Source organism: Anas platyrhynchos, chromosome 19 (assembly GCF_047663525.1).
Source record: "Anas platyrhynchos isolate ZD024472 breed Pekin duck chromosome 19, IASCAAS_PekinDuck_T2T, whole genome shotgun sequence".
In the NCBI taxonomy this organism is placed as follows: Eukaryota; Metazoa; Chordata; class Aves; order Anseriformes; family Anatidae; genus Anas; species Anas platyrhynchos.
The window spans coordinates 9,827,987-9,854,979 of NC_092605.1; the positions used below are offsets into that span (position 1 = coordinate 9,827,987).

At 53.6% G+C, this 26,993-nt stretch overlaps 1 protein-coding gene across 1 annotated transcript; it reads right to left on the bottom strand.

The window, feature by feature from the left end:
* Positions 1–1,394: 1,394 nt before the first annotated feature.
* LOC113845533 (heparan sulfate glucosamine 3-O-sulfotransferase 3A1) lies at positions 1,395–26,993 on the bottom strand. Its single transcript, XM_038165430.2, has 2 exons — positions 26,048–26,993; positions 1,395–2,148 (listed from the first exon to the last, which is right to left on the bottom strand). The coding sequence occupies exons 1-2, from the start codon at positions 26,629–26,631 to the stop codon at positions 1,530–1,532; spliced, it is 1,203 nt and encodes a 400-aa protein (XP_038021358.1). The 5' UTR covers positions 26,632–26,993; the 3' UTR covers positions 1,395–1,529.

A 26,993-nucleotide genomic window follows, 5' to 3' on the forward strand; every position in this document is an offset into this window, starting at 1 on the left:
TGCCAGCAGCCTGTGGGCAGGGACCCCAGGCTTCCTCCTCACCAGATTTACCAGCTGATCCCTGCTTAGTCTGCTCTACCCCATCAGTGGCTTTTTAAAGTTAAACGAGGGAACATAATTGTGTTGTTACACAGCACCAGGAAATAATTGGGTGCTCCTCTAGTCCAGCAAATGCTGAAGATAAAGAGGCAGCAGATAAGGAGCCCGCGGTAATACAAGATCCTGCTTCACTAATAGATTTTTGTCTCTGAGCCATTTCTGCTGGCCAAAAAAAGGTGATAATGATCAAAGAAAGGAATTTAAAGCTCCTGGTTATGCCAAACAGAAGATTCGTTTTGCCTGACAGTTTTTAAAGCCCTGCACAGTCAGTGCTCTTCTTCCTGCTTCCCCCTCGGTTCTCCTTTAGGAAAGGACAATTAACCTTCCATCCCAGCTACCTCTCCTCATTCTCCCCCGTTTCTGGATGTGATTTTTGTTCATTTTTTTCCCAAACAACCCTTTCCCCACCATTTTTCTTCTCAGACCAACCCAACCCAGCGCATTCTTCATTATGGCTTAAATATCATCCGCCAGACACGGTAAACTTGTTTCCTGCGTACGAGTGGTGGGATGGCAGGTCTCCCGTCACCTCCCAGAGAGATGGACCATGAGCATCATCTCAGTGTGGACCCTTCCCTGCCTATCACCCAGCTCCCTTCAGATGGGCCCCACTGGGAGAAGCGCTCTGTGGTCAGCCTGGTGTGAGGGGTGCACGTTCCTGGGGATGGGGAGCGCAGGTTTGGAGCCAGCTCCCATGAATGAGGTCTTTTGACTACCTGGCACTTTGCATCGGAAAGTCAAAAGAATCATTAGTTTTATTACACTTTTGGTGACCAAATATTTTTGTCAAAACAAACCGAAGGAACGTTGGTTTTGGCTCCTATAAGATGAAAAATAAGTTTGGTTGATGAAAAGAGGTTGATTTAGTGGAGGAGCAACAGTCAAACAAAATTTGGATAAATGAAAAATTCTCAAAGGTTTCATACAATAAAAATATCCTAAGGTAAGGTTTTGAAAACCAAATTAAATATTACGTTGCCATTTTTTCATTGTCAAGTGTGACAAGGTCTGGTCTAAAATGGTGTTTGCAAGCCAAAACCTGGCTGATGTGCCAGGCTCTGAGCTCCCACGTGCACCCCGCTCACCTCTGAGGGTGGACCTGAAGACATGGAAAAATTTTGCACCTGAATGCTTTTTGTTTTTTAACAGAGCCAGTGCAAACCCTCGGGCCCACTGAAGGAAGCAACCAAGCTTCAGGGATGTCAACAGGACCAGGTTGCAGTTCACAGCCTCCTTCTGTGGTGGGACACATCACCGCCCCTCTGGAGAAGAAAGAAACCAAGGCAGTGTCAAAAGAAAAAAATAAATCAGAATGAATCATGTTTCAGCACAACTATTTTTTTTTCTGTATTTTCCCCCTTTCTACTGATATGTAAAAAAAATATATATTATATTATATTTTCCTTTTCTTAAATTATTTTTTTTCAGCCTCAGTCCCAGCCGAAGTCCTGCCCCGTCATCTGGTAGAACTTCATGTTGAAAGGCCGGTAGAAGTCCCGCAGCCTCTGCACCACCTCCTGGTCGATGTCGGGGTGGGTCCTGCCTTTCGTTTTCCCCAGGCAGTGGGGTTTGCTGCTGCCCTCCGCCTTCTTCAGGCAGGGGAAGCCCTTGGTTTTGTTGAAGTAGAAGTGTTTGTCGGTGATGATCCTCTTGAGGCCCAGAAAGTCCTGGACCCTGCCCAGCTCCCCCGCGGGGTCGCTGATCAGCCTCTCCCCGCTGACGAAGAGGATCTGCCCGATGGGGAAGTAGAGGAGCCAGTTCTCCAGGTGCTTGGCGTAGATGCCGATCTGGATGGCGCTCCACGAGGTGTCGATCAGGCCCGTAGTCCTGTTTTTGAAGGTCAGGCTCTCAAAGGTGGGGATATCGGGCTTCTTGGAGAGCGTCTGGGTGTAGTCCGAGATGGCTCTGGTCACGGGGTCCCGCACCACCACGATGAGCTTCGTGCCCTTGGACATGGAGGAGATGCGGGCCGGGGCCTCCTTGGTGACGAAGTAGCTGGGGGTCTTCTCCATGGTGATCTGCCCCTCCAGGGTCCTGGGCATGAGGTCCCTGAGAGAGGGGGACAGAGGAACACGTTAGGGCTGAATGCACCTGGGCACAGGCAGTGCTCTAGGGGGGGTCCCAGGTGCCACCGCTGGGATGTCCCCGTGCCTCACACCCCCAGCCCAGCTGGCTTCAGGCCCGTAATGCTCCAACTCAGCAAAGCATCTAAGCACACACCAGCAATTAGACCTAATTCTGCGATTTAAGACCTCTAAGGGGCTTCTTGAGGCAGATCCCACCTGTCTTCTTGCCCTGACACTGGCAGAACAGAGCAAACCTCCACGCTCCTAACATCCTACCCCTTTAAATTCCTGCCTGCCCACGCTGGGGTTTCCTGCACATTGGCTTAAATTCCCCAGAATAACAGAGACTTTCTTGAGTAACAACTCTCCCTTCCTGCAGGGCATGAGGAATTTTTCAACTGAAAGGGTGTAAGACTCCATCTTTTGGTATTTTCAAGGTGGCAGCAAGCTGACGTCATGTAAAAATGTGCAGTATCAGCCCCCTGACCTCAGCAATTTCCTCCTTCCACCCAAAGAAATCCTACACGGCGGGCTGAGCTGGGCAGCTCTGGGGGTGGGCTCAGGCAAGGGGCCCCTTGAGAATTCAAAGCTTTTCTGAGCTGGCAGTTGGGTGCGATTTGGTGAAGGACTGCAGGATCTGGCCACAGGATAACCCCTGTGCTCAACAAGGCAAGCCCGAAAGGTGTAGGAGTCACCTGAGCCATCGGCTCCTCCTGGGTGCTCCATCTCCTCTCCGTGCTGCATGGACACACCACGGCAGATCCCTCAGACTTGCCTCACCCCGTTATCACCCCAAAATGGGAGCCAATCTCTGCAAAGTGCCAGCGGCTCCTTTGGTTGCACCATCCCACCTCCCAGCACTTCTCCTGTCCGCAGCATGTCCCCTCCCGGTCCCTCCCAGGGGACAGGAGATGGTTGGGAGGTGACACGGCCGTGCCACCAGTGGTTCTGATGGCAATTGTGGCCCTGTGTCCGCTGGAGCGGGTCCCCGTGTCCCCCTCACCCCGACCCCTCTCTGTGGCTGTGACGCCCGGGACCCTCTCGGGCAGCAACGTCTGGTTTGCAAACCTGTGCAATATGCCAGCAAAATTAAACCCATCTATCAAAAAAGCAACAATGCAAAGGCAGCAATTGCTAAAAGCACCAATAACAACCAAACCCCAGGCTGAGTCGTTCTGTTACAAATGAGGCAGCGAGGACCGACCCTAGAGCCATTCTTTCTGTTTGAAGCCGTGTTACAGAGAGGCTGAGCAGGGATGTGGTCCTAGAGAAGCCAAACATTTGCTGTTTGCTGCTGAGGGTTTCTGGGGGGAAACTCCGTGAATTAGGGACATTTAGGCTGAGGGGTATAAGAGCTGTCTCTTCCTAAAAGACCTGAAGGCACAAAGGCACTTTGGGCAATAGGGATGTGGATGAATTCAGAACTGGCACCGGGGAGACCTTTGCTAAGGAGAGACGTAGTTCTGTGGTGGGATTTAACATTGCACAGCATTGCACAGACCAGAGTGTAAATGGTTCAGAGATGGCTTGGTCACATTTCTGGTGGATGAAACCAGTTGGTGGCACCAAAATGTGAGAGCCCCACAGTCACTGCAGCCTTGGGGTGTCCCCAGCCCTGGTCACACTCAGCGGGGAACAGATGGCAGAAGGACCTCTGCAAATGACTGCCTTTTTTTATACCCAACATTTTTGGCCACTTTGTCAAAGGTACTGGGCTGGCTGGCTGTGGTCAGGCCTGGTGAGGCCATTCGTGTAGTGACCTGAGGCAAAAGGGAAAGCATCTGGATTTTGAGCTACATTTTAATAGGAATGAAGTTGATGAGCAGATTGTGTCTCTCCCTCCATTCCAGCTGTATCTGCTGTACCATGAGGAGCTACTAAAACTGGAAGGGACGTCCACAGGGAGGGATCCCCGGGGTGCCCCGTGCCCAGCTCCATCCCCAGCCTCTTGCACCCGCTGTGCCGTGGAGCAAGGAGCCCTAGCAGCGGGAAGGCACCCGAGCTCTGTGTGTGTTGGTAAGCGTTGAAATCTCCGCTGCACCTCCCCAAGGAGCAGGTTAACCCCTTCTGTGGGGAGGCCACAGCACAAAGGTTTCCTTCAGCGCAGGAACGAGCCCGCACCTCCGCTGCCAGGTCGGCGGGCAGGGACACGCCAAGAGCCACCGGGAATGTGCTGCCACAGCGTTCGGGAGATTAATTAATTACAAAGGGCATCTTTCATGGACGTAAACAGTTGCCTGGAGGCCTCCCTGGACTAATGGCATCTGGGTTTTATTGCAAAAGAGCCACTTGAAAAGACAAGAACCACAAAAATGTTTTTGGCAAGAGCAGCCACCAGTGGGCCCTGCCAGAATAAATGGATTCTGTTATTTTAATTTTAGTAGAGCTCGGGGCTTTATTTAATTACTTAATAGGAGAGGAAGACTCTCCTCAAAGGGAGCATTTGGGATTTGCGTGCGTATTCACGGTTGGCCCTTTGCTGGGCCGTGCCGTGCCCCCAGCAGCACTGCCCGAGGTGGCCGTGGCCGTGTCCCACCAAAACAGGAGGCAGAGCTGGGACTGCAGCCCCTTCCCCACCCCAAAGGTCTCCATCGGACAGAGATGTCCTTTCGCTTGGGGGATTTGGGATTTTTCCCTCGCAACTGCTGTAGCGCCTGGCTTGAGAGGGAAAAGCACAGGCGTGGTGTTGGTGAAGCTGCACAGGGCTGAGCACCAGTGGTTACTGGTCCCAGCACCGGGTTTTCTGCTGGTGCAGCCCCTGTGTAAGGCCTTCACATCGACACCTTCATGCTGGGGTCACATCAGGACATCCCAGTAACTGGCCCCCAGCCCTCAGGCACTCCTGGTGTGGGAACTGGCCTTTGATGTTGTGTTTATTACGGTTTATATATCTTTATTGACTGTGGAATGGTCCAAAATCTTGGCTTCATACATGTCCCAGGGGTGTTTCCAAGCGGGGTGTGGGCTTGACCCCAGACACAGAGATCAGAGTCCGTGGAGCCAGCACCTGCTCTTGAGCCCCTGCATTTTCCACCTTGCGCTGGCCTAGGCTGCTGCTCCAGTCAGTGGGTGCAGGCAAAGAAACTGGGGAGGGGGAAGAGAAGCCCCCCAGCAGCTTTTAGGGCACCTGAGGAGCCCTGGGAGGTTTCTGTGTGCACTCCTGATACGTGGCCAGCCCAAACCCACGCCGTGCACTGCTGAGCCCTGCTTGGGGAGAGAAGGGGCAGAACAAGCACCCCGACCCCACTGCATCGTGCCACAGCCCTGGTCCCCTCCCCAGCCCATTGTAACACTTTGCCCCGCTTGGCACCACGTCCAGCTTCAAGCCTCCGCAGGCTGGGTGTGCTCCTGATTCAACGGCCATGGTTTGGGTGGGTTTTGGAGTGCCCCAAAAGCCAAGGACCTGAAAAACAAAGCACCCAAAAAGCCAAGCTGGGCACTGCTGTTTGTCAGTCCCTGCTGGAGATCTCTGCCACAAGTGTGCTGCCAGCTCTACGCCAAGTCTTAAGAAGCTGGCAAGGATGCTGTGCAGAACAGATCAGAGAGGGAAACTCACAAAAAATCAGCCTAAGCGGCTGATTTCACCTCTCACCTCTGCACAGAAATGCTGACACAATTCCTGACGCCAGGATGGAGCCAGACGCAGCAGGGATGTGGATGTGAGGCTGTAGCACAGCCGGCAGCCCCGGGGGAAGCACGGAGCCTGCTCTGGCCCAAAGCCATCGGACGAGGAGGGTGGGGAAACTGAGGCATGGTGAGCATCACGCCCCAGAGTGGCGCACACTCCTCTCTGTGCTACTGCAGCCACCAGCCTTTTGTTTCCTCTTCCTTCCCATCCCATTCCCCTTGCTCCTCCAAAGCACGTTAAGCGTTTCTGCAGCAGAAGTTTCTAAAAAAAAACCCAACCCTGCCATGGCACGCGATTGTCTGTCCCCACCCTCAGGCCCACGCTCCCAGGGGTGCCATTGCAGCCCCTACAGGAGATTGAAAAGAAAGATGCTCTGGCAGGAGTGACAACGTAGCAGTAGTGTGCATGTAGAAATAAATGAAAACTCAGGGCCTAAAGCGAGCAGGATTCCTGGCCTTCCTGTTCGGTCTGACAGCTCCTTGGCCTGGTAGTGCAAAAAAGGTACCCAGAAAAAAACTGTGGGAGTGAGGAAGCTGAAAAGAGTTTGGTAAATAATCAGAGGCATCCCTAAGGGAAGCTGAAAGGAGTTTGATAAATAATCAGCGGCATCCCTAAGGAGCAAGGGAAGCCAGGCGTTGCTCTGTAGGACAAAACCCCAGCCCCAGCTGCCAGCAGTGTCAGGAGGGGACCTCCCAGGGCACAGATTTATTCTCCCCGATATTCTGGAGGGGATATCAATGCATAACGCCAGTGTCTGGTTGTGCTGACCCATACTTAGATGAAAGGGCCCCAAGGTTCCCACTTCCTCTGCTTTTCTACGTCCCCCAAAACCAGACCTGGGTGGCGGGTGGGGCACGGGCACCTTCCCCATGCCCTGTCCATGGCGGGGGACAGCAGGACCGGCAGTCGGGGTGCACGGCACGTGGCTTTGTTCAGCCTCCCGCCCAGCTGAGATGCTCCCTCAGTGGCTCAGACCGCATGGTGCTTGCTGTCAGCAGCCGTGGCAGCTCCCGAGCTCGTCCGTTCGGTGGTGCCGGTGTTTGTTTGAGCAAGCCTCGGTATTTCTGTATCTCGTTACATCTGCAGCCGGCAGCATCTGCTTCCACGCTGCATCTGTCAGGTGGCATCTGATCGGCGCCGCTGCCCTCCCCTCTTCTCCCTTATCATAGATGAGGAACCCAAAATCCCTTTGGGCTGCGGGAGAGGGACAGGGACGGCATCCCCAAGGGGTGGCTGAATTTAGCTAAGCCCAGCACTGCTCTCACGTCTCCAGAAGCTGCTCCAAGGTGCTGGAGCAGAACTGCGGCCACTGGGGCACCTCCCGGACACTGTGGGCACCGCCTTGGCCAAGTCCTTCTCATGCTGCTCCTTTGTTTTTTCTCATTAATGCCTGGAGGACCAAATACCTAACAACTGTCCCGATTTTGCAAACAGAGACTAGCTGTGGCTGCAAGGCCACAAGTTTAGGGGAACGAGGCCAGCCTGACACAGCGTGCAGCCAGCACCCTAACGTGGAGCCTGCGGGGACGTGGGGAGTCCCGGGGGTCCGTCCTGGACCCCCCCAGGCTGCTTCAGTGCCTGGATAGGGAAAGCGCCACTTGGTAGCTGGAGGTGCCCAGGGACGCTCTGAGCCACAAGTGCTGTCCATGGCGAGGAGCAGCACTGCTGCCTGTGCCCGAAGCACTGCGCCAGGGGCTTGGCTTTATTTGTAAAGAAAAAATATATTAAATAACTTATATATACAAAATACATTATATGTATACATTAATTTAACTTATAATAATTTTAATATATGTTAATTTATTTTATACAAAGCAGTTTCCTTGGTTTGCACCCCGAGCACCGCTGGCAGCTCTGCAGGCCTGCCACCACTTCAGCATTTAAGAAAATCTCTCCAGAAAGCATCTCGCTGCCCCCAAAGCAGGGAGCTGGGCACTCAGCTGTCACTGCAGCCTCGGTGGGTGACAGCCCAGCGCCGAGCTGAGTGCCAGGAAAATCCTGCTTCCCTTCAGGGGAGCTGAGAAACCCGTCAGAGGCGCAGCGCAGAGCGAGCAGCTCGTTTGCAAGGGCCCACGGGTGATAACACTGCGGGTGCACGCTCTCCGTCCTGATCTCAGGACCGTGAACTTGCTCAGGAAGAGCAGGAGCAGGAGCGATACCTGGCCAAGGGTTGAGGCCGTGGTGGGCTCGGGCCGTGGGGTCGCTGTGCCCAGCTGCAGGCACACGCTGATGGGGAGCACAGGGGCTGCGGAGGGGCAGGGAGCAGCTGCACACAGCGGGGGCTGTGCTCAGCACGGTGCCCCCCCCGTGCTGTCACTGCTCCCCGGGGCACACACTGATCCTAATTACAGCACACGAGCCCTCTGCCTAATTGCGCTGATTAATTAGTGATGGCCAGAACCTCTCTCAAGTGGTGCCGAGGGGTGATGCCAGCATCCTGGTGCCCAGCACCTGTCTGGGAGAAGGACCCATGCCGAGGGGCTCCTGAGACGTGGCCGTGCTGGGACACATCTGGGACACACCTGGGCACATCCCGCAGCCCAGTGGTGCCAAAGTGCCACCAGCAGGCAGGAATACCCTGGTGCCAGCAGCTCCATGAGTGAGCCCCAAAACCCTTGGCCACAGCCCCCCACCCCACGTCGCCAGTTTCTATGGGGATGGGGGCACCAGCAGGCACCAGCTGAGGCAGCCACCTCCTGTTGGCTTTGCCACCTCCTGCCTTGGCCACCCTGCAGCAGAGCAGACCAACGGTGGCCTCCCCACGGTGGCCTCCCCACGGCCTCCCCCTGAGCTCCTTGCCCCTGCTCAGCACCTCCAGGCACTGCCTGCAGGCAGCGGGCGGGTTTGGGACACCCTGTGCTGGGGAGCCCAGACCCTGCCCGACCTCACCGTGTCTGCACCCAGTGCCCAGCACCTCCAGTGGTGACCAAATACACTTCTCCACCTTTCCACAGCCTCTCCAGCCCCACATTCCTGGCATGAGCTTAACAGCAGCAGCAAACAGGGCACAGAGCTGCAGGCATGAGCTGCTCCCCAGCCCTGCACAGCACCAGCGTTCCTGCAGAGGAACAGGGCAGGGACCCCCACAATGTCCTAATGCTTCCAGCAGAGCTCCCAAATGAGATGTGGTTCCTCACTTCCCAGCTGGATTCACTCGGCTAAATCCAGGCTTGTGGCAGCTGGTTCTGGTGGCTTTTTGGTGCTGGTGTTACTCTAAGTGTGGTGCCTTGATGAAGGCTGACACGGGTTCTGCTCTCTGCTTCTCTGATTGTGCAACCTGCTGATTGCCCCAGATGACACCAAAGGAGGAATTTTCCCACTGAGACAATAGGAATGGAGGCAGTGCATGGCTGACAGCGAATCCCATGAACCCAGCCCTCACCTAAAGCAAGAGGCACGCTGCAAGGTGTGTGCCTCTTGTGCCATGGGAAGGGAGCTCCACGCCTCCTCCCACCACACCTCACAATGCAGAAGGGTCACAGCCTTTGGAGGGACCCGCATGGACGTCATCCTGCACCTCAACCTCCAGATGGTAAAATGCCCTGTTTGGGGACCTGAATGCAGGCTGCTTGTTTTGTTCATAGCCAAGCTGTGTCTGTAGGAGCCTCGCGTGTAAACAGAGCAGGAGATAGCACGTGCTCTGAAAAGCTTACTGAGTAAAAATACAGAGGGATGAGGAAAAAAAGAAAGAAAAAAAGGCCTAAGTGACCGAGTAGCAAAACCAAGCCTGGTACAACAAAACCTCATGGCTGCTCTTCTTCCCTAAGAGCACCCCTGAAGTGCTGCACACCAGGTCCTCCCAAGCATCCTGCACATCACGCAAAGCCCCCCAGCATCTCCCCAGGGGGGCCAGAGCAGCACCTTCCACCACCACTGCTGGTGAGCCCCCCGGGTGGGCTCAGCCTGGCCCCTGCAGCCCAAAGCAATAAGCAGCTCCCGTACGGATTGCCAGGACCATACGCCTCAAGTGCATCACTTAAAGGGGAAGGTTAAGGAACTGTTTATTGTTGGGAATGTCTCCCTCTCTAGGTCTCATTTTTTGATAAATTAGCTTCAGCTTCATTACCCCATGATATATTTCCCTTGACATTTAATTATACTTACCCCAAACACATTAAGCCAATCAGTCTGAACAGCTTCTTATTAATATGCAAATTTTGCCTTCGAAAACCTGGGAATCTGAAAAATCTCTTTAGGCTTCAATTAGGGCTGATCGGGAAGTTGGGCACCCCAAGAAATGCCCTCCTGCTCTGAGGACAGAGCGGAGCAGCGTGGCTGGGGGGGGCAGACCCACCAACACAGCACAGATTTGGGGCTGGGAGAAGGGGCTGCAGCTGTTTATGGCATCTTGGCAGGCCTGCCCTCATGAACAAGGAGGTCGGATCCTACAAACCACGGCGGTGTTGGTGGCCCATCCCCACCTCAGCCCCAGCTGCCCCCAGCCCTGGGGACACGGCGATGCTGTGCTGGGCACCACTGAGCCCCCGGCTGCGGGCAGCCTCACCTGCACACCCCAGAGGATGCAGCAAAATCTCAGCCCTGGTTTAGCAAAACAAACAGGAACCCGGCTCCCCGTAGTGATGTTTGAGCGGGATGTGATTTGCATTGGGCAAATAAACGGAACCACGCAATTAGCCATCTGCCCTGGAAGAGATTTGGGTTTTGCTTTCAAGCATCACTTTCAGCCTCTCTGTTCTCATATCCCTGTGAACACCACAGGATTTTCTACTCAGAAACCAACGGGGAATAAATTCATTGAGTCCTTCCTGTAAGTAACTGGAGGGAGACACGGGCACGGGCACTACAGCTGTGGTAGCTGCTGGCCTCCTGGACGGATTTCCCAGGAATTACACCCATAGGAAAGTGCTGCCCAAAACCGCTTCCAGCAGTTTTCAGTTCACCCCAAAAACCTTTATTTGGTCAAGCTGTAAGATGTCCTCAGAGCTGCTGATGACCCCAGCATCTTTTCAGGAAGAAGCTACCGGTTGCATTGTATTTCAGAAAAGCTGGTAGTTTTTAAAAAGCACATTTCCCTATAATTCCTTTTATTCGCTATGGTTAGACACTAAAACTGGAACTACGCTGCAATCAGCAAACTACATAAATAGTCCAATTTTGTAAAACAGCTCTCACGAGCAATAAAGAAACCCAATTTGCTATTCGCTATCATAAAAATATCTCTTTCAGTATGTAAATCAAAACAAAGTGAGCAGATAACAAAAAAAATAAACTCGACCCCACTGCTCTCTGCCCGAGAGCACAGGCAGCTGGCCCTGGGGAAGGGCTCGCCTGCCCTGTATAAATACATGCGAGAGCAAATCTGCTAAAAATCGCAGCCTCCACTTTGTTTTCTGAAGGTCCCAGTTTATCCTTCGGCAGAAGAGGGAGGGCTGGGGAGAGGTCGGCAAGAAACACAATCCTTTCCTGTATAAACAGTATCGCTCGGGCTGATTTTAAGTGCATCGTATGGCATATATTTCATGTGTATATACAGAGGGAGAGAAGGAGAGATTTTTCAAGCCGGCTAGAGACGTAAAGCGATCTTATATCATCTAAAACCAACACCTCGCTCGGACTTCTGGCAGTTTCCCTTGCAGTCGTCCCTGCCACCACCGCCCCTTCCCCCCGGCCGCCAGCGCACGCTGCAGCCTCCCCCATTATTTTTCACAAAGGCTTATAAATCACTGTGGAAACTCTTATTATCTTATTTTCCCTCTGCTTCCCTCTTGTCTGTTTTGAGAAAAATTAATGCATTTGTCTCCAGAAAAATGTGCAGTCTCTATAATTCAGTTTTAAAACAAGCACAACTAGCAAATGGATAGACCTCGGTTAGGAGACTCATTTTTCATGTGAGTAATTGAACCCTTCCCTTCGATTTTTCCTTTGGGTGTTAAAGACAACTGATGCCTTCCTGGAATTTGCTGAGGTCTAAAAAAGATGGAAAGACAGACAGGCAGACAGAAAGGAAAAGCAGAGGGGAGAGAGAGAGAGAGAAAGAAATAAGGGAAAAGAAAGAAGAAAAGGAAGATGAGGAAAAAGGAAAAAGGAAGGAAGAAGGGAACAAGAAAGAAGAGGGAGAACAAGAGAACAGGAGAAAAGAAGGAAAGAAAGAAGGAAAGGAAAGGAGGGGGAAGTTGAAGCACATCTCAAAGCAGTGGTGGCCTCTGCAGAGAGAACTTTGGGGATGTCAAACACCTCAAATGCAGGGCACCCCTGCTGCTGACGGCACAGCCACCTGTGCTGCCGCCCCAAGCCCAAAGCATATTTCTCCAAACCACCAAAATCACAGCCAGCTTTGCCATAATCCATATCCATCCTCTGTGCTGCGGGACACCTGTGCAGAGCAATTCAGCCCCACAAAGCAGCAGGTAGGATGGCAGCTCCCAAACCATGCCATGCACAGCCCCACACCGTGTCCCAGTCCCCGAGCAGCCCCGAGGCTGGCACCGAGGAAGTCGGGGATAATTCCAGCAAAGCCACAATCAAGCGAGCACTCAGGCCAGCAAAGTCTATTGTTCCTTTGTCTTTCGCTGCATTATCTCTGTCCCCTGGGAGCTACATTATTGCCTGCAATATATAATGCGATTTGCTTGTTTTCCATGTCTGCCTCATTTTTCTTCGACACAAACACACTTCAGACATGCACGCTCACAGCAGCGCACGCATTCTTCATGGGAACGAAATGGCCCAGAAAACGTCGCCGTGCGTTACAGATAGCGCTTGAAAATCAGCCTGCAGGGTCGGTGCAGTGAGGCTGGTGGGATCAGGTGCTGTGGGTCTGCAGAGCATCCCTGGGAATCCCTTGGATAGGAGAGGAGCTGGGTCAAGGACCTGGTTTCAGGAGCGTGGGTGCGCTTGGGAAGCTGCAGGCAATGTGAAGGAGGATGGAATGATGTCTGCAAATTGGAGGGATGTGGGAAATCTCTGAATAGGAGTGATTTGGGAAAAAAAAAAAAAAAAAAGGTGTTCTCCATCCTCCTTCCCTTGGGAGTGGGAGTCCCTTCATGTTTCAGAGACCAAAATCAGCACCCAGTGAGTGCCCGAACTGAAGCAGCTGCACTAGAGTGGCCAAAGCCTGAGATGCATTGGTAATACCTGAAATGGGAAGAGAATGAGGGCTGAGGGCCCTGTGGGCTCTCGCAGCAGGGACACGGCTGTCCCCTGTGCTGCAGTGAATCCGCAGGGCACAGCACCAAGGTGCTGGGCTGTTCAGCTCCCAATGGCAGCAGTGTAACGGGGGATGAGGCGCGCTCTCATGGAGGTAAAAGCATCCCCCAAGATGCTGGGGTGGAGTCCTAAGGCACTTGGTAGCAATGATTTGGTTTTGGACCGTACTGTGATGTGCTCATTACTGCTGGAGACACTGCAGGTATATTTGTGCGTGAGCTTTATGAGAGAGCCAGACACCTGGAAGGACCCCTGCTTTTGAGAACAGAGGTTGTTTCTTAAATTATGCTGAGAAGTGACTTCTTTATATATCACCACACATTTCCTCCTGCTGCAAGGCCAAAAAATCCTTTATCTGTATTATAAAATAGAGAGACTGACCTCAGGCTATGATCTAAAATATATGGAGTCACACAAGTTTACCCTTGCAGTCATTCTTCATCCTTCCCGTGCCAATTCTTTGTCCTTTTGCTAAATGAAACTTTAATGGCTAGGAAAGGGCTGCCTACTTTCATTCCTGGAGCAAAGCAGTCAAGTGCAAAGAGGGCAAAAGTCTCCAGAAAATAGAAAGCTTAAAAAGATTCCTCGTAGCCTGATTTGCAAGTTCTGGGCGAGGCAGGGGCCAGTGCTGGAGAAACCGTGCAGAGCAATCTCACCCCGGCCTCCTCCAGCCCCACAGTCTATTAAGGGATTTTAGCCACAGCTCAAAAGGTCGTGCATTAAGAGCTCTTTTCTATGCTCAGCTATTCCACCTCCTCCCAGGGAATGCATCACTGTCTCACCCGGTATCAAATAAAGCCATCTGACATATTTCAGGAATGTTCAGCTGATTGCAGATCTACATTTCATGAGCGCATCATGCAGCAAGTGGGGGAAGAGGCAGAGCTGGAGCCCACCTGAGGTGGGGCCGGGTGTTCACCCCAGGCTCCCTCCACATCCCCCACAGGGGCAGAGAAGGGATGCAGAGGGTATCACTTGGGCATCAGTGTGACACCGAGGTTTCTGAGAGGCCATCGAGGTCATTAATGTAAAACAAATAATAGTAATAATAATAATAGTAATAATAATGGGGATTGACAAAATATGAATGGATGAAAATAAAACCAATTAGTGACCTGTGTTTTATGAGTCAACTTGACTCATTTGGATCCAGGCCATTAAAGTCTCCTCTTGCCCTCTTGGCACTGAACTGAACGGGGCTGGAGGTTTCAGGTCAGCTCCCTCAGCACCCGCAGCCCTCGTCCCACAGGAACGCTCAGAGGCTGCTCAGCAGGAGCCACCTCCTTCCCAGCACTGTGCGGGGACCCCGCAGCCCTTCGTCTGCTCTGCAGCCGCTTCAGAAAGCCCAGCCAGGACCCCTGGAGATGAAGATTTTGAAGCGTGATCAAAGAGATGCAAGGAGATAGCAAGGAGGATTAATGCTTTTCACAAAAGCTTCTTAGTTATCCCACTGGGTCTTTTTTCAAAGGGGGCTAGGGGAGTTAGGCACTTAAATCTCACTCGGATCCTCTATTTAGTCTGCAAATCCTGTGCTGGAGCAGTGCAGGAGTGCAACCCCTGAAGCACTGCTTCCCAGGCGTGTCTGCCCGAGTGAAAAGCTGAATTGATTCCGGCTGGCTTGGTGGCCTCCTGCAGCTGCTCCTCCTAAGTAGCAGGGAGAACGAGCTTTCTGGTGGACACAGCTGAGGGTCCAACGTATTTAAAGAAATAAATATGGGCCCAACGACACACTGAACCCACATGGGCTGTGTTCGAGTGCTCCAGCTCTGATTCACTGTGGTTAATGCTGGACGCAGAGCTCAGGGTCACAACCTGTGGCAGAGCCACCTCCAGCTGGGCAAGTGATGGCAGAGTCAGACTCATGGAAGCACGGAATCACTTAGGTGGGAAAAGACCTCTAAGTTCATCAAGTCCAACCTCTAACCGAGCACTGCCAAGCCTACCACTGACACATGTCCCTAAGCACTGCTTCTACATGCCTTTTGAGCACCTCCAGGGATGCTATTCCTCTCTGCTGGGTCTCTTCACTCTCTCCAAGGAAGCTGCAGGAACTGCTCATTTCATGGGTTTGGTTATGTTTCACTGCTAATGTCTCCCTGTACGTTTTTTCTCCATCACTAGCCTTTTACAGTAAAGAAATGTAGAAAGAAGACCTGAGAGTTTTGTTCCCCAGGTGGTTCGTGGTGCCTTGCTCATTGCAGCACCACTGCTCGCGCTGTCCTGGAGGGTTGCAGCAGGAAAGCAGCCCGGAAAGCAGGCACAAACAACAAACAAAGAACTGTTCTCATGCAAATGTCCCTCGGGACAGTAACAGCACCGATAAAAAGAAAAGGGCAGATGAGAACTGCACACCACGGTCTGGTCACAGGGGATGTTTCCGAGCCTTCCCACCGGGTCCCCTGGCTTTCATTTCACATCCCCATCTCCGCGACGTGGACACGGAGCCCGATGCGAGCGGGGCCGGTATTGTCGGGAGGCAGGGCGCACATGTGATGTGCTATTGTCCCTAATTTGATTAATGAAGCGATCACGCTAACGGGGCACTCCACACACCCCCCGCACCTTGTTACGAACCCACGCCAGGAAATTCCCATCAGAGCATTAATTCCCCAGTACTTGCCTTTCCCAACCTTGTCAGGTAATTGTTTATGAAAAGATGAATGTATACAATAATACCGGGTGAAGGGAGCTGATGTATGTGGTGTTAATGAATGAAATAATCAGTTTGGTAATAACTGGCATGTGTATTTGTCAAAGGGGAGCCAGCAGGACATTAGCATTCTGCAGCCACCAAACCTTTATCTCCTGGGCTTGTGTTTGACAACCGCCCCCAGATAGTCCATGAATAAAATACAGAGTAGTACCCAGACATAATTAAACTGCCAATGTGGATGTACCTAAATGAACTTGATATCTTAATGACACCAGATAGCATGCGAGGAAGGAAGGCGGCGTGGAAGGGCTGTGTGTAATGACTGCAGCCGGCCCGGCTGGGGGCTGCCCACAGCAGCCAGGAGCCCTGCTCCAAAAACCCTCCCGTGCCCCAGCATCTCCACACCAAACCCTCACTGGAGCACCCGCTTCTCCAGAGACCTCCGGCATGCTATTGTGCAGCACAGATGGGATTTTAGGAGCACTTAACATGAGTAAATTACCAGATATGTCCCTGTTTTGTTTGTTTGTTTGTTTTCTTTTCTTCTTTTTATAAACTTTCAGCACGGAAACTGCATTGCGAGGAAAAGCCTCTCACTGGGGACGAGCTGCTCAGAGGACGGGGCCCACATCCCCAGGTAGCTCAGCAGCATGTGCAGAGCCACAACTCCTCCTCATCTCCATCAGCTGCCGCCGGCAAGCCAGATGCTTCTGCTCCCAGCAGACGTAGGGTGCGATCCTGCACCTGGAGGCTGCTGGGCACCCTCCTGTGGGCGCTGCAGCTGTCCCGAACGAGCTGCCCTGCAGCTTTGTGCAGCTTGTGGGCGTTTGCTCTGAGAAGGCAGGGTTCAGCCCCCTCCTTCGGGGAGGCACCGCGCTCAGTTCACACGCTCAGGAGGTAATTGCCACTTATTGCTCTAATGGTTCCCATTTTAGCAGCAAATGAGCGATGTACAGTAAGTATCAGTCTTATTAAAGAAATCATAATGGGAAATTAGAGCACACGCTACGGGGAAGGAACACTCCCCTGGTTACGCGGGATGCGGCCACGCTGACATTTGACAGCAGCACAGTCCCTGCCCGCTGCTGCCCTAACTCCAATTTATCTGCACGCAACGCGTTCAGTGCGTAGGAGAGCCACCGGCTGCATGCGGCTCGGCCTGGACTGCAGGTACTGAACTGATGGGGCTGCTCAGAAACGGCCCTGAACACATCCTGTCTCCCTCTAAGAGGAGATAAAGAAGCGCCACTTAATGAAAAAGTATGGAAAGTTTTGGGGAAAATGTTTTTAAAATGGCCAAACTGTCTGGACCACGAGAGGGAAAGCCAACGCAGAGAGCAACCTGCTGGAGTTAGCACGATGCAGGAGGATATATTGAGGTGTTAAAAAATGTAACTCCTGCCTGGGCCAGAAAAAGGGAAAAAGTGGCACCGGTGTGTCCCAGGGCTGCCAGGGGGACAGGAGGAACCTGCTTACCATGACATTGCTCGAGAAACAACACTTGCCATTGGGAGGATGTCAGAGAGGCAGCAAAAGAGCTCCGGGTCCCTGCCAGGTAAACCCTTCATCTTGCTGCACCCTGCCCAGTTTCCCCCGCTGAATGCTCAGCCCTGGCTGCCAATTATTTAACCATTGCTTTCTTTCACGGGAAAGGCATCCCCGTGGTGCACCCTCATTAGCCAGTAATGGTGATTTCATTAGATTAAATAACTCCGATGATCCCCGGAGACCAACTGCACTTTAAACATAGAGCCACGGAGTTAGAATTACTGTTATTTAACATTGATTAGATTACGAGGCAAATCCAATTTTTCCCCTAAACATATGATGGCTACGATTTGCTGAGCAGGAGATGTTGAGGATGGCATTCCTGGAAACCCACGGCAGGGGGGCTGTGCACAAGTCGGCAGTGCAGGACTCGGGCTGGAAGGACTCACTCTGAAAATAGGAGCCGCAGTGTGTGGATGATGGGATCGGCTACAGTGAGATGCAGCCAGACAGACAGACTGCGGTGAGTCTGCAAAACTCATTGGTCTGATAAACCTGGCTTTGTACTGGGGATGTGTATAGGAAAGGGAAGGCTCCGTCTGGTTCCCGGCAGGGTGGTGGGTGGCCAGCAGGACAATCGGTGCCTTCAGGGAGAAGCAGCACCGCAGGCACAGGCACCAAGGTGAACCTGGATGGAGGGGGAGGAAGGAACCCAAGCTGAGGTGCGATGTGGTGGCCCCTCTCACCTCTCTCCTGCATCCCCACAGAAACACCCTCTGAAGAGGACACCCAACCCCAACATGAGGCTGGGGGTCCCCAGGCAGCTCTGCCTGAGGCTGCTGGGGCTTTGGAGCTCAGCTGGGAGCCCCACACGTCCCCTGCTGCCCCCATCCCTCTGATGGGCTCCAGGGCCTCATTGCTCACGTCCCTCAGGAGGACTGGGTGACCGTCACCTCCTCACCACCTCCATCCCTCGCAGCTGGCTGTCATCGGGGGAAAGTCCAAGCCAAATTCCTACAAGATGGATAGCAGGGTTTAAATTACACCTGGGGCAAGGGGGAGCAAGTGAGGCTCCTGCTGGCTGTGGAGCAAAGCAGGTGAGCAGCCCGCTGTCCTGTACCTCCTCCAGATGTCCAGACTCCTCTACCCTGATGTCCCAGAGAGCCCCTAGGAGCATCCAGGGCTCAGCAGGTCACACAAGCTCCTTCACCCAGCCTTGGGCTTTTGCAATGCTGCTGGGTTTGGCCAACACAGCCGAGGGGAGGCTGATGGCTGCTGCTGTGCAGTGGAAAATCCAGGTGCCTCCTCACTCATTTTACCTTGAGCTGAAACATGGGGATTTCTCCCCAGAAAAGGGCTTCCCAAACTGCTCAGGTCAGACAGTGCGAAGGCATTTCGCTAATGTTGAAAGATACTCATCTATGTTGCTAAATGTTACGATACAATAACATGAAAGTGAAAATGAAACGTTAATGACAAAATGCAACATTTTGGAGTCCAAAGATGCACGTGTGAATGCACACACTCATTTAGACCATCAGATAAACATGGAAGTCAAAACAATTGGTTTTGATATTTTCCAATAAAAGGCTCCCCCAGCAAGCATGGGCTCTGGGAGGGTGCCCTTTTCCAGCTGGAAATGTCAGAACAAATCACCCTGACTTTTTGAAAATTTCAGCAGAGAAATGTCCTGTCAGAGGAAAAAATAATAATAAAAACTGAGCAGCTTCAGACAGTGCAGCCGTGTTGGAAGCTAAAGGTCTCTCACCAGGGGAAGGCTGCGGACACGACTGCTCCCAGCCACCGGCCAGGGCAGGGGACACTGCTCCAGGAGGTGGCTCCGTGGGACCCAGCTGAAGCTGCTCTCTAGAGGGGATGGCACCCACGTGAGGTTTTACACCCAGCGTCTCCTCCATCTCCTGTGAGAAAGCGGGCAGCAGCCCTGAGTCCAGGGGAGTTCCAGTGGGGAGCTTTATCTCCGCAAGAGATGGCGTTGGAACAGAAAGAGCAGGTCATGAATCTCCTCCAGGAAGCGAGAAGGATGGGCTTGCCATGCACGAAGGGCAGCAGTGATTACTTCTGCTGAGAGATTTCCTCCTGCAGAATCGTGTTTGATGAAAGAAACACCAAGAATAATTCACTTCCTTGAGCATCTCCGTTTCTGTTCTCGCTCTGGACGCCGTCCTGCTAATGTACCCCTTGGGGAATCATGCGGGTTCAGCCGGGTGCAGCTTGGGGTGAGCGTGTTTGACTCCAAACCACAAAAACCTGAGCTTCCCAGGCAGGGAGCTGTGCAGGGACAGCAGCCAGGACACCGGGGTGGCCCTGGTCCTACAGACCCTGCATAAGCAGCCCCACTGACCCAACAGGGCTCTGTAACAGGGTAAGAACCACAACCTCCAGCCCTAGGAACGTAACTCTAGCTGCAACCTAATCTGCTTCCCTTCCCTAATACCTGCGCGTAATGAGAATTTGCAGAGATTTATGGCCACAACAACGGCCCCTGTTCCCCCTCGCCAGCCTCTTCTGTTTCACTGCGCAGGCAGTTTGGGTTACCTCAATGCTCTCCAGGGGAAAACCGTAATTAGCAGCTCAGGAGTTTTAATGCAGACGTCAGGGAGGGAGCACGGGGGGGTTATTCTCAGGTTTGCTGATCACTTGTTCGTTGCTCTGAACTCTTTGGAAAGGGCCCAGCTCCCTTCCCCCTCCCCAGACCCAACTGCTCTTATTAGAGACTTCAAAAGGTCGGGGTGAAACCCTAGCTGGGCTGCGGTCAGCGGGTACATTGGTGGGGACAGCGCAGCAGTCCCGCACCCCAGACCCAGCCTAATTACTGCCAGGAGCCCCCGAAGGCAGCGGAGCTGATGGCAGGAGGGAGGGCAGCCCGCTGGGCTGGGATTTGCAGGATCTGACCTCAAAGGACGACTTGCAATTTATAAGCAGGATGAATTCGCTGCTTCTCAGAAGAGCATCGCAGTTTTTGCCATAAATGGGCTCCGGCCCCAGCCAGCTGGAGCCTCACACTGCTTTTCACGAGGCACAGCTCTATGAATTTAGCTGACAAAATCTTGGACAGTTGAGGCCATATTTTCAAGATTGCTCAGCACCAGCAGGCAGGGCTGGGGGAGACCCAGCTGCAAGGAGACCCAAGCACCCCAGGGCTTGGGCAGAGCCGTGGGGTGGATGAGGACAGTGCCATCCCCCTCCAGCCTCCTGCGACCAGGGACCAGGGCGTGAAGCTGTGCTGAGGAGGAGGACAGGGCCTACAGACTTCTGAACTTCCTCACGTAGACCATAGGATCTGCAGAGAAAAGAGCCCAGTAGAACATTAATTACTTATTTTGATGCTTGCTGATGGGAATGGGGTTGACTTCTCCCCATATGCCAACTGGGGAACTCATCCCATTATCAGGAATGGACACAGACCCTAGAAATTAACTTCTCCCCTGACCAGAAAACAGAAGTGATACATATGGATGCAAAACACCTAAAAGCACTGCCAAAAATAACAACACTTGGGGGTTTATTTAAGAAATAAGAGGGGAAAGAGCCCAGCCCCAGCTCTTTGCACTTCGATGTCACTGGGATGCCACGTCCAGACAGTGCCATCAGGCATGTACACTAGATGGCACTCCACCTTGCTGCGAAGGGATGGCGAGCAGAGGCTGTCCTGAAGCTCCTAAACCATGAGATTAGTGGGGATGAAGATACTTAAAACCACTCGTGATAGGCAAAGGTCCCTCTGTAGCTGCCTCCCTGGTGCCCTCATCACCTCAAAGTCATGGAACCACCTTGACTGGAAAAGGCCTTCGAGGTCATCAAGCCCAACCATCAGCCTGACCTACAGCATCCCAGCACCACACCATGTCTTGTAAACACCTCCAGCAATAGGGACCCCGCCGCCTCCCTGGGCAGCCCCTTCCAGCGCTTGCCCACCCTGTCCATGAAGAAATTCTCCCTGATATCCGATGTAACCCACCCCTGGCACACCTTGAGGCCGTGCCCTTGCTTCCCTCCACTTGCCACCTGAGGGCTGTGAGGCCTGCCCTCAGCCTCCTCTCCAGACCGAGCCACCCCAGTTCTCCCAGTGGCTCCCCCCAGCTCCTCTCTGCCAGCTCCTTCATGGCTGTGCCACTGTCCTTTGCCCAGGCCCAAGCAGCTCAGTGCCCTTCTGGTGCTGAGGGGCCCGAATCTGAACGTGGCACTCGAGGTGTGGGCTCAGTGGTGCTGTGCACGAGGGCACGAGCCCTTCTCTGTCCCACTGGCCAAACCCAGCACAGAAGGTGACAGTCCCTGGCTGGACAGAGAAAAGCTGGGACCTACCAGTGAACCTGGCCCAAAACATGGCTCTATTCAGGCTTCAGGACCTCTGCCAGCAGGGCTGGTGGGCTTCTTCTTCTTGGAGTGGTGTTTAACCCACAGAATAACACAAGAAGCTCAGAGCCTAAATACCACCTTATCTCTGGAAAGACGTATCACAGACACAAGGCAGTGACATCCCTTCCATTTTACAGATGGGCAAACTGAGGCACACCAAGACATCAGCCAAGCGCAACCTTCAAACTATTTCAAACCTTTAGCAAAATGTCCTGGAGTATCTGAGTCCAGATCCCCCCCCCCCCCAAAGGCAGCGGCAAAGCACGTGAGCATCAGAACCAGTTACTGTCCTTTTATAACAACCCCTTGGCCAGGAGACCAACCCTGTCTTTGCGCCTGTCTCAGCCTATCTCCACCTGTTGTTTACACTGAATTATCTGTGCTTTGGGGCCAAGACCATCTTTTGTTCCTTTTTTATACAGCACCTGGCACAATGAACTCAGTACAAGATATCTGATTACACAGTTAATAAATAAACAAGGACCTTGATCATCTTTAGCATGTGGTTGTCCAAGGCTGCAATTTTCAGAGAAACTGCTGCAGGCTGCGCCCAACGCTATTAGAAATTCAGATGTGTTTGGGAGACGCGATGTTCTCAGGACAAGGAGGAGGCGTTGCTCAACCAGAACTGCTTACAAGCAGGCGTGCACCTACCAGGGAGCAGAAAACCAAAACAACTCAAACTTGGTATTGAATGGCACAAGCCACGTCCTGGGCAGGGCACATTCTGAATGCCCCACCAAAGACCTGGTGCTCCTTGCAGAGGCTGCAAAGCTGGGTGATAAGATCACTCCAAGGTGACTATTGCTACAGCAGCATCCTCCCACAGATGTTTGCATCAAGGTCCTTTCTCCTTTCTGCTGTTCATGAACTGTACTCGCTCTCCAAAGTCTTCTCTGCCACCACCCATGCCCTTTTGTGCCCTGCGCCCACGCTCCCCTGCTCACTTCCAGGAGTACAAAGCACTCCCAGATGGTGCTGCTGAATTACGGGGACCACGAAGCCCCCTGGACCTCCAGGCCATCCACCACTGCAGGAGTGGTCCAACTCCTCCGTCCCCTGGGCTCTGATTTCACTGTGACTTGAGGCTGGGAAAGTGCACCAGAAGGTGGGATGCAGCTGCAAGCAGCTGCTCTAAGCTGCTCCCCCCTGCTCTCAAACAAACCTCCTTGTCCTCCATCCCAGACCTCTTCTGAGACATTCTCTGTTCCCTTTGACTCAGAAATATCACTGGTTGCCTAGACTAAAAAAATGAAGGGAAAAAAAAAAAAAAAAAAAAAGCCTTGGAGAAAAATCCCCAGAGGACATTCATTAGGAGACAGAGAACTCCCCAGCTCTGGGAGCACCAGGGAGGAGCGATGCTTAAACTCCCAACCTGACGGGGTAACTTTGAAGCACCTTTCATCTCCCCCTGGATCGGGTGTAATCTAATGACATTAGTTTGGCTTCGCTCTGGTGGAGTTGGCACTGGTGCTGCAGAGGCAGGGAGATTAAAACATATGAAATAAATGTTCCTGGGGTGACTGACAGTCTAATGACATTCCAACAGGCAGCTCAATCAGCACGAGACTAACAAAGGATCAGAGGGAACCAGCCAGACTCGCAATATCACCCACAAACACAGATTTTGTTTTTATTCCAGCCTTTTTTTTTTTTTTTTTTTTTTCCCACTTGACTGGATTAGCCCCCATTCTGGAGTTGTCCCCAGGCTGTATACAGCCGTACTCGGGGTGGGGGATGGCAGCTGAACACTGTTAAAACACATGCTCACCTGCTATTGAACTCTGGGAGCTCAATAGCCTTGTTCAGGGCTGAAGCAGTGATTTCTGTGCTGGGAAGTCAATGAGAGCATTGTGGGCTGCCCCCTCCCTCCTTTTGTCCCCGTACGAATAGGAGACTTGCAACCCCGAAACGGAGAAAGCTGCTTTCGGTGCACAGCTTCCCTTGATATTCAACCCACACACGAGCACGGAGGTGTCACACTTACCAAATTAAATCACTCAGATTGTTTTTTTAAAATCAGCCTCTCTGTAGGACAGCTGCCTTCCTGCCCAGACACAATGCCAGCTAAAAGGCGAGCGATTATTCCACTTGATTAACGGACGGCGCTGTCCATTGCTTTTGTGCACTGGGGCACCCCGGGACTTCCCCGAGCCAAGCTCCCACCTTCATCCACCTCCAGGCACCACCATCTATGCGGTGCTTCAGCATCACCATGCAACACCATGCACCCCAAGCTCATCGCCCCGGTCATCCTGCACCCCACAGCTGGCACCAGGGATGCTCTTTTGTTTTCAGGAGGAACCGTGGTCCCCTTCATGCCCAAGACCCCACAGCCATGGCCTCGATGTCTGCAGGTGGCACCCCTGTGACAGCCCAGCCCCGTGCTCCCCAGGGACCCGTGACCAAGCCCAGGGTCCCCATCCCAGTCCACACCACTCGGTGCCAACCAGCAAGCCGTGTCACTGCAAACAGCCAGGAGCATTTTGTTCCCTTCAACAGGGCGCTCGCCACCCGTGCCGGCTTCCTGCGGGCGCTGAAAGCAAACCCAAGTGTTTATACCTTGTAATGATGCTGTTTAGTCTGACTGCTGGGAAACAGAAATGCACGTGAAACCTAAGACTCTGATGCCAAAGATAAGAAATCAGGACCCCTGGCAAATATCTGGCGATTTCCCCAGCACTGAACCCTCATCAAAGATTACAACAAACCCATGAAGGGAGAGGAAGAGAGAGTTTTTTTTTTTGTTTTTTTTTTTTTTTGAGTATTTACTGGTCACTGGTTACCAGTGGGCTGACACCACAGCCCTGCCATCACGACGGGACTGTGTGCGTTAGCAAAGATTACTCATACAAGCAAAACTGGCAAGATTAGGTCTCAAAGGAATAATCCCATACAAAGAATTCACTGTACCTCAGCCTCCACAGGGCTAATAAAAAAAATGGTGAAATCCAGTACATCAAATACCAGCACAAACAAACTGCAGCAATTAATGGGAGCACTCGTGTACCAAATGCTAAAACATAATGATTACACAAACAGCCTGCAGGGCAGCACCTCGAATGAGTAAGAGCTGCAAGATCAAGACTGAACCTCTGGAAAATTAAATCCCCTGTGCTGAGGACCGCACTATGCGCTAAATGCCCGTGGCTCCTCCTCTGTCTAGGTCTGCTCTCCTCGCCCAGGCACCAGTTCCTGACCCTAGCGGGGCTATCCCACCCCTGCCTGCTCCCCAGGGCTTCGAGAGCATCCTCAATAAATGGGCTTTTCTGCATATCCACCATAAATTTCAGTAGATGCCACCCGAAAGCCATGTGTTTATTTTTCAAAGTCAAGGCTTGATTAAAGTTCTTGAGGTTTGCAGATTCCTTATAAACGTTTCCTCTCTGATACAGGGTCAGCATGTGGAAATTGGATAAGTGCGCACTAAAAATATAATTCTGTAGACAGCTCCAGCCCACACAAAAGGAAATCTTTCCTCTCGGAGAACCCACACTGCTGCCTGCAGAAACCCGGCGCGTTCCTGACACCGGCGGATACACAAGGAAGCTCATCGCTTCCACGTGTTAAGACTTTACATAAACACTCGGACTGTCAGTACTATCCTACTCCACATTTTGGTACTGTCACCACAAGCTGAGCCAAAATCAGCCTCCCTTCTCTGCTGGTAGTGGGGCTTAACTTCAAAGTAAAACAAGCTCCGGGGGTACCCCAAATCCTCCCCGTTTTGCTTGTTCATTCACGAAAGCCACAAACACAGACACACTATGCACAAGAGCAGCTTCTCCCGCGCCCCAAGCAATTCTTTCTGCAGGGATCTGCCAAATGCGCTCCTCTTAACTTTAAAACACGCAAGGAAAACATCTGAACACCAATAATGACAACGCTGCTCCTTGGCCTCGCTGTTTGCTTTCTTTTAAAAGGGACACCTTTCTTTGGTTTAACCAAACACTGGTTAATTGAAAGAAGAACCCCAACTACATTTTTTTTTTTTATTTTTTTTTTAAGGCAGGTGAACACAGGGATTGTGCTCCTGGCACTGACAGCTTTGGTTACCCGTAACAGGGCTGCTGCAACATTTGCCTGGGAAATATGGGAAAGGTGCTTGTAGGGGCTGCGTCTGCAGGCTGTGGGTGGCAGGAGGCAGCAATAGGATGCTGTGCAAGGGGTGGCTCGGCTGGGACTCGGGCTACCAGCGGGTTTCCCAAAAATCCACACACCCGAGGTTTGGGGCTTCTCTCCTACACCCCAGCATCCCCCTCACATCCCCGGGGCGAGGGGAGCATCCCCAGGCAGGAGAAACACAGGGGGCTGGGGACCGGGGGGAGAGGGGGGACTGGGGGTTTGGGGACCGGGGTGGAGGAAAGCAGGGAGCGGGGTCTGGGGAGGGGAGAAGCGGGCTCCGGGGGGACGCGGGGCTGGGGGAAGCGGGGGAAGGCTTGGGGTCGGGGCTGGGGGAAGGGGCCGGGAGGCTGGGCGGCCAGCGGGGGGCAGTGCTGGCTTGGGCATGGCCCGGCCCGGCCCCGCGGCACGGCTGCCAGCCCCGTCCCATCCCGTGCCGTGCCCTACCTGTACCAGGCGAGGCCCCGCTCGTAGTTGCGGTCGAAGAAATGGGGCTCGGCGCCGACGGCGCGCACGTCGGGGTGCACCCGCAGGAACTCCAGCAGCGCCCGCGTCCCCCCCTTCTTCACGCCGATGATGACGGCCTGCGGCAGCCGCTTGCTGCCTTCCCCCAGCAGCGATGTCAGGGTGCCGGGGGTCCCCGCAGCGCTGCCCCCGCCGCCGCCGCCGGAGCCCCCCGGGCGGCTCCCCCCGGCTCCGGGCAGCATCTCCGGGCCGGCCCCCGCCGCCTCCTGCCGCCGCCGCCGCTGCTGCTGCTTGAGCCGCTGCAGCAGCCGCTTCCTCCTCGCCGCAGCCGCCTGCCAGGGGGGCAGCTCGGCGGAGCCCCCCAGGTACCCCCCGCCGCCCCCTTCCTCCTCCTCCGAGGCGGCGCCGGCTGCGATGATGGGTCCGGGCAGGGTCTGGCAGCGGTCGGCCAGGCAGTAGAAGACGTAGAGGGACATGAGGAGGGAGCAGAGCATCACCAGGAACTTCTTGAAGATGCTGCGGGGCAGCGGCTCGGCGGCGGGGGCTGTCGCCGAGCTCCCGGCCATGCTCCCCCCGGGCGGCGGCCGGGCGCCCTGGCCATGCTCCGCCGCCGCCCCGCAGCGCTCAGCAGCGGCGACAGCGACAGCGGGGGGGGGCCGAGCCCCGCAGCATCCCCGCCGCCCCCCGGGGCTCGCCGCGGAGCCGCTTCAAGGGGGGCATCCCCCGTTGAGGGGGGAGGAAGAGGAGGAGGAGGAGGAGGAAGGAGGAAGGTGGAGGGATGCTGCTGCTGCTGCTGCTGCTGGTGGTGGTGGTGGTGGTGTCGTCGCCGCCGCCCCCGGGGCCGGCCGGGGAAGCGCTGCCGGGGTGGGGGGCTCGGAGCGGGGCCCCCACGTGCGGTGCCGGCCGCGGCAAAGTTCGGCCGAGCCGG